The 7,804-nt window shown below is 37.2% G+C and overlaps 1 protein-coding gene across 1 annotated transcript; it reads right to left on the reverse strand.

The window, feature by feature from the left end:
* Positions 1 to 5,381: 5,381 nt before the first annotated feature.
* On the reverse strand, positions 5,382 to 6,978 carry LOC101306839 (GDSL esterase/lipase 7-like). Its single transcript, XM_004304139.1, has 5 exons — positions 6,714 to 6,978; positions 6,446 to 6,567; positions 6,088 to 6,336; positions 5,709 to 5,961; positions 5,382 to 5,596 (listed from the first exon to the last, which is right to left on the reverse strand). The coding sequence occupies exons 1-5, from the start codon at positions 6,970 to 6,972 to the stop codon at positions 5,382 to 5,384; spliced, it is 1,098 nt and encodes a 365-aa protein (XP_004304187.1). The 5' UTR covers positions 6,973 to 6,978.
* Between the last annotated feature and the right edge of the window lie 826 nt (positions 6,979 to 7,804).

Consider the following 7,804-nt stretch of genomic DNA (forward strand, 5'->3'; position numbering starts at 1 on the left):
CAAGTGAAGTGGGAAGAAGGAGAAGTAGAAGCCAACGCCACAAGGTAATAGAGGTCACCACGTTGCTTACCCACACCAATCATCGTCCTCGTAGCCAAGTCCTGTAAAATACACCAAGACGGAAAAAAAGTCATTGAACAATGTAAATCATCAATTGTCTTGCCAACAAACATAAGATCAACTTTAAAGCTCGACACACAAAGGACATTATTTAATTGGAATGAATCATTAGGCCAAATGGAACCGGTCATAGTAGTTCTGGCCGTGGCTCCACTAGGTAAAGAAACTGGTGCCAGAGAAGGATTTTGATCAATATTCATCAACAATTTGAAGAAGTAATGTGATGAGTTGCTCCGCTATCAATAATCCAACGATTAGGAGCGACTGGTAACAAATTTGATGAAGAATGCGGTAAACCTGTACCGTTTGCTTGAGACGAAAAAACACGCTTACTTTTTACCAATGCCATAATATGTAAGCATTGTTCAGCAGTAAGATGAGGAGCAATTGCTTGAAGTTTCTGAATGATAGAATGAACTGAAGCCATGATAAACAAAAGAGAAATCACAACTTCTCAAAGAAACACCGACTGATCAGAAATATTATGATAATTTAGGTCCAAGAGCGTTGTGCTCTGATACCATATAGAAAAGTATAATATGGCAGAATGAATAATTGTATTCAATTGTGAGATATATATACAAAGCACCTAGTCTACATCGTCTGGTTCTTCCTACAAGTTAGGATACCAGTAAGGCAAGACATCTATCACAATTATAACTCAATCAAAAGATTGATTCCCACTATCCTATGGTATCACACTACTTAATACAATATTCTTGCATATCAAGATAATATCTATACAAAACTACAAGATATACTTTCCAACATGAAACTTAAGCTAAGCCAAGAAAACGTACAAAATCTATAACAGACTTGTTTGAGAGATCCTGGTGATTTGTTGTTAGGTGCTTGAATAAGCACTTCTTTGTTAGGGTTTAGGGTGCTCGAAACTTGATCTTCGAAGGTTAGATTAAGTTTATTTGATCGTCATCTAACGCTATCTTTGATTCTTAACCTCAATTCCTATTTCCTAAGAAAAGAACAGCTGATAACGAAAAATGTGGATAAAGTACTTCATTAGAAGAACCCAATTCACTCTAAGAATCTTACTTCTGAAAACAAGAGATTCTTAGATGAAGGTCTATTGATCAAAAAGATCATCAGCAATGACTGTAACTTAACCTAGCTAGCTAGAAGGGTACTGATTGGTTAGTGTTGTTGAGCCAATACCTGGATTGCAATGCCGGCCATGTCGAACCCTCTTGGTTAGAAATCACGTAGTGACTCGCTGTTCTCAAGGAGAAGCCACTAGCACAGAGTTGGAGGTCACGCCCTCCAGCCCTCGTGTTCTAAAATTTTGACATGCTAAACCCCAACTTGGTTATTGCATGTGTTGTGTTCGTATAAATATACATTTGCATTGTTAAAGGTGAAATATTTTTGAGTAATTCTATGCGAAATCACTTGTCAATGTTTCTGCTGGCTCTTAATTTGATGCCTGCTGCTGCTTGATGCTCCTCTCATGCTTTCCCCTTTGGGAACTATGCAATTGGCACCGCCTCCTCCCTCTCTTCACACACCAGCTGCTAGATCTTATACTAGTTGATTTCTTCTTCTGTTTTCGATTTTGATCTTACGTACACTAGTCGATTGCCCTATATACCTATGTTTAAGTTCTTTATTCTGTTTTAACAATAAAATTATTCATTATTGAATTTAGCTCAATACGTACACATAGGTATATATAGTCTTTGAGATGCTCTGCATGATTTAACCATATATTTTGTTTTAATTTGGTCTATACATGGATAGTAAATTGGGTTATCAAATGAGCGATATCAGGCTGAGTAATTAGAATATGAAATCATGTACCTAATTGTATAGAACAAAGAAACAATTCGTTTGTATAAGTAGCAAGGGAGGGTGAGGAACTGAGTTATTTGAATATATGAGAGGTTTGATCTCCTCCTACATTAAAAGAAAATCTCATCTCATGCAATGATGCAAAACTATCTCATTGCTTTAGTCGATGAACAGTTACCAAATCAATTGGATAATAGAAAGATCCTCAACACCCAAAGTTGACAGTTTTCCTTTGGTCTTTTCTTCTCCTGCGCGTCTTCTACTTCTTGCAATGTTATAGCTTTTTGAATAGCCTTTTTGGTGCTACAGTATGCTCTATAAGTGAATTATTCATTTTATTAATTATATGAAAATCACTGAATCGATCTATGTTGTGATCACACCAACATAAACTCTGCAATGTTCATGATATATACAAGAGCAAATGATAGATAGGATCACCAACAGATTGATGATTCCAAATCTTGTCTCGTATTGAAAGTATTTGATGTTCATAATAAGTTACAAAGTGAATATTCCACTGCCCAAAAACAAAGAAATATATTTTGTCTGAACCCTTAAAAGGTATCCGAGAGAAGGTACACACTTTTGTTTAATAAACACCATTCTTCTACTTGATTGTTTGTAATACAAATATATATTGATTTGAGGTTGGAGGACCGAATCTCTGATTCACACCGTTGCTGCAGAAATATTGACCCTTACTAATTATCTAATCAAACTTAATTAATTTACTGTGTGTTTCAGTTTTGTTTAGTAAATACAGCTAATACCTGACTATGCGAACTTTAGAATTTTGACTGTTCAACTTAGTTAGGCCTCAAAGTCTGAAAGTATGATTTTCATGAAGATTAGACACTAATACCAACATAATCTTGCATAATATCAAGATTAGTGGAATGTAATTATGCTCTTCTATTCGGCTAGAACTTAACAAAAAGAAAACTGCAGTTTGCAGCTAGCAATTGATGAGTGATACATGCCTTGCAACTCATTCGATCAGATAAGTATCCTGCGCGCAGGTGTGTCAATTGTATTGATGATTCATCCTTTTCTTTTATTTACCAAAAGTGACTAATCTGTTTGAGCAGCTTGTTTAATCGCCTAAGGTTCCATGCATGGCAGAGAAGACATGCGCAAGAATTTAAAACCCTAATTTTCTCTAAATTTATATATATGATCGTACGTATTTCTAACTTCTATATGTGCAGCTTTATTAAACCCACCACATTCAAAGTTTTGAAAACTGAAAACGCTGTTTTCCTTTCGTATTCTATTGATTTCGCTGTTTAAGTTTTGTGTTCTCCCAAGCTCTGTCTGTACTAGCAGGTGAAATATTTTATGCAGGGACACAGACGTGTCTGAACCCTAGCTTTGACTTGGGTCTTCAACTCTCTCTATAAAACCCACATCAGTCTCTCCAAGTTTCCTCTCTTTCTGAAAAGCTAGACTATCCAGGATAATCAAGCAAGAAAAACACACACAAAGATGCTGAAGATTACTGCAAGCTTCGTACTAGGGTTTCTTTTTATGATGCATGGCTTAGGAGACTTCATTGCTCATGCTGATCATCAAGGTACGCGCGCATATATAGATAGCTCAGTTTTCTCCTAGTTTCAGAAACATTTTAGGATCGTTTTTGTTATGCTCTAGAACGTTTAATTTTGTAGGTAAAGAAGGGCTATTAATGACTGGAACACATTCTGTATTTCCTGATGAAAAGGTAACCTTGCTATTCCAATTCCATGATTCGTTTTGCTAATTGTGCAGCACAGCTTGTTATCTGATTTACTTCGTAGATATACATAAAATATAGAATAAAAGCTAAGCCAAATAATTATGCAGGAACTAACTGATGAAATCTCAAAAAAGGCTGGGTCAAGGACCATAGGGATCGGAGGAAGGAAGATGGCGGCACAACAAGTAGTGCTGAGAAATGGAGAGCTTGCTCCTACTACTACGACAACTTCATCAAAGAATTCAGGTGCAACATGTGACTCTGAAGCTAGAAAAGGAGATCTAAGTGTAAAATGTAAACTTGGTCGTAAAAGTAGTAGTGCTAAGAAGTTAGTTGCTCATCATCATGATCGCTTTGTAGCTTTTGGTGCTGATTATCATGGACCTGCACGCCATCCTCCTAAACACAATTGAGGCAAAACCCAGATTTTCTGTTCTTAGATGACAGCTCTACTGATAATATATGTGTGTGATATATATCATGTGTATTGTATGTATTCATATTTCAATATATAATATGCGTCGGAAGGCATTTCCAATCTTTGATTAGTTTCATCTGCTTGATTACGTCTCTCTCTCAATGTTTAATACATGAATGCATATCGATCTATTGTCGAGATTGCATTGTTTTGAGATTACCCAAAATTTTGAGATGTGTGGGATAAGGTTAATGATCAATGGTCATGTTAGATCTTTGTTTGTCATGATTGCAGGAAAGGACAGTAATAAGGCTCCAAAGTACAACTTCCATGGAGGACATCAAACCATATTGAACCAAAAGGTAACTCGATTTATGGAAACAGAATTTTATGTTGCATGTACGTGATATTTCATGGGCTAATTGTATCAGAAAACACCCCCTCTCCCCCAATATGCTGAAGTTTCTAATTAACAAATTACCCTTTTCCGGTAAACATTTTTTCCTCAATGGCATGGTTGCAGGTGGTCATATATTGGCATTAATCTAACTCAAGCTAGTTGATGGGTTTACACCTGCAGGGTGAGATCAAAATAATAACAACTGCTGCCAGCAGTACTAGCAGTAACATTGGAATTCCTAGAGATGAGCCAAGAAAACACTCTCAAGTAGATGAAGAAACTAGACGGCTTCTTGAAGCAGAAAGAGAGATAGTAAATCTGATCCATAAAGATTATAAGGGATCCGCCGGACGGAGCATGGGTCGCCGCAAGCCACCCATAAACAACCATGAGCCACAGCATTGAGATGATCAAACCCTAACCGTGTTTACTTAGGCTCACAATTTTGCCCCCGCTCCGGTACCGGTCTTTTTCCTTCGATCGGTTGGAAGTAGCTAGTGATCCAAGTGCGCTACTATATAGCTTATATTATAGAATGGTTTTGCTTCTTTAGTTTCTTTTGTTTTTTATATCACAGGTAGTGATAATGTACATGAAGTGTGCTTCACTTCATAGAGCTAGCCTGTCTGCTCATGAGAAGTTAGACTATTTCTATGAAGCGTTTATATAATCATAAGCCCTTAAGTTGTTCTTAGCAACTTTTGTGACCCGCCTTTGTAACTTTACTTTAGTACGTCAGTCTATCTTTCTTCAAGTTTTTCCTGCATGGTAATTAATCGTGCTTTAGTTATAGATAGCCGAACAGAAAGAAGTTGGAAATCTAGATACTAAGTCGTTCAAAATCTAAGTACTAAACAGGCTGACTGGCTGAATATCATTATCGATGCATTGTCTAAATATTATATCTGTACAAGTTTCTGGATGTTTAGTGGAGTGCAAATAGTTGAACCATTGAAACAGCCAGTTGCTATGACTGAATTAGCAGACTCAGTAAGATGAAAAGCGTCCCAGAAGAAGTGACTATTTGGTTGAGAGCAAGGTTTAGCAAATGGAATACATGACGATGTCCCATTGTTCCAAGTCTTGCAGCATGGATTGCTTCCGTCCTCGAGGCCTGTGGTTTTGTTAGATATGTGACACGTTATGTTGGGAGATTGTAAATTTAAGTCGGACGTCATATATGCGACGACCAAAACAAAGTTATTAACATGTTAAAACTTAATTACCATATTTGAGGGGACTTGTGATTGCATCATACCCGATCCCGTTAGCTCGACCGAGAACAAATAAAGATCCTTGGAAAGTGAACGTTAAATTTGCGAGAGTTACACGAAGTCTTTCGTTAAAAATCGAAGCGAGCTGGTTTGTTCCTTGCACACAGTCTCCATCGTGTTTTTCTGTCTTTGCAATTGATGGGATGCAACCAAGGGGACCAATTTCAAACATAACTGTTTTCCTGGCTCCTAGGTTATATAATCTCTGCACAAAATTAATTAACAATTACTGAGACTAATTAACATCAAATTCTTATTACATGGTATTATGGTGGTGCAAGAAACTAATTATAAACAGAGATAACGATCATCAGAGATAGCTTGATTATACCTCAAAATGGTGAGAAAGATCATCCATCAAGAGCTGTGCAAACTGTGGTGGAGGGTAGCGTTTGCTTGTGTCATAAAGTTTAGGTTGAAGGTAGTTATTAAGATAATCATTGTTGCCTACAGAAAATAAAAATATGGACTTGGACAAGTACTCTGCAAGATCATTTGAATTGTTGAATTGTCCTGACAAATCAGACTTCACTGTTCTTTCAAACAAATCCAATTGCTCTTTCAGATTCAAGCACTCCCCCTGCAAAAGAAACCACCATATATGATATAGATTATAGACTAAATAAACCCTAGCTAGCTAGCCTTCTATATATAACTATCCTGAGAGTAGAAAGATCTGACTCTTATACCAATCGGCTTCCAGTTTCCGGGAGAATGCCACAAGACCCAGATGCATAATTCAGGCCGGTAAGTATTGTTGATTTGTGTATGCTCAAGTTTGGTGGAGCGTATGGTAGCCCAAGAAACTCAGCTAAGCAAATCACAACAAGAGAGATCGAAATGTTAATTAGCTCCAGTCTCATCCTAAACCCAAAAACGACAGTCCCAACAGTTTCGATCAACAAGACAACAACTATAGCTAGTATGTCAAGCTAGTATATATAGTAATACGCGTACCTATAAAATCTGCAACTGTTTTACCGTTGGTGAATCTTCCGGTGGCACCCTTCGGAAAATTGGTACCATAGGGCAGGAAATTTGCCCTTGCTAAAGTTGGCAAGAAATTATTGTTACCACTATCAAACAAAGAATCCCCAAACACGTATAATGCTGGTGCAATCGGAGATCCTTCTACTGAAACTGAGCTGAAATTTGCAAAACTCAAGAACAGAAAAGTAAGTGATGAAACTGATAGTTTGATTCCCATGATTCTCATGCACAATATTGTGAAAGAAAGACAATGAGCCAGTGAAGTTATATATACGTACGTTGTTTGTTTCAAAAAGAATGAATCTATGAAATGAGGAATGCTAAGTGTATCACGTTGAAGAGCAGTGGGAGAGGTCTGAATATATATTAGCAATAAAAGAAGAGATCGAGCGGGAGCTTTTGATTAATTAACATGTAGCTAGAAACGTATAAGATGTGCGAAATATATGCAGGTTATGACAACTTCTTCAGGAAAGTGATTGAACTTTTTAACAACCGTGTCTTATGAAACGGATGGTTCCAGGTTTTTGAACTCACGTCTCATGTGACCACAACTTAGATATGCTCCAAAACTATTAGACTGCAAAGTATGTGGTGCCAGTGGTGGTTTTGCCGTTTCAGTATTGGATTAATTTCTGCGGCATTTATGTACCTTCAAGCGTTTCATCTTAGTTTTATATAGAGAAGATTTTAAGCAACATGCATTATCTCAGTCAATGGTCAAAAGGCACGTTACATCATATATTGTCCTCAAACTATGTGTGTTTAACAAAGGCTAGCTTCAAGCACTATGACCATCACGTACGTTAAGTGATGGATCCCTAAATGACATAAGGAAAAGAAAATTAAAGAAAACAGTAAAGTAAACTAGGTCGGCCCAAAAAAGCCTAAAATAAACATAAACCGAATTGCAAGTCTCAATAGTCTAAGCCCAGCTCAGGCCGATTGAACACGGATCTAGTTTTGCCAACCAGTAACCTTTGGTGGTCATGGAGACCATCCAATCGAGAGAGAGAGAGAGAGAGAGAGAGAGAGAGAGAGAGAGAGTAGTAGTAAGT

This window comes from Fragaria vesca, linkage group LG6, assembly GCF_000184155.1.
Source record: "Fragaria vesca subsp. vesca linkage group LG6, FraVesHawaii_1.0, whole genome shotgun sequence".
Classification (NCBI taxonomy): domain Eukaryota; kingdom Viridiplantae; phylum Streptophyta; class Magnoliopsida; order Rosales; family Rosaceae; genus Fragaria; species Fragaria vesca.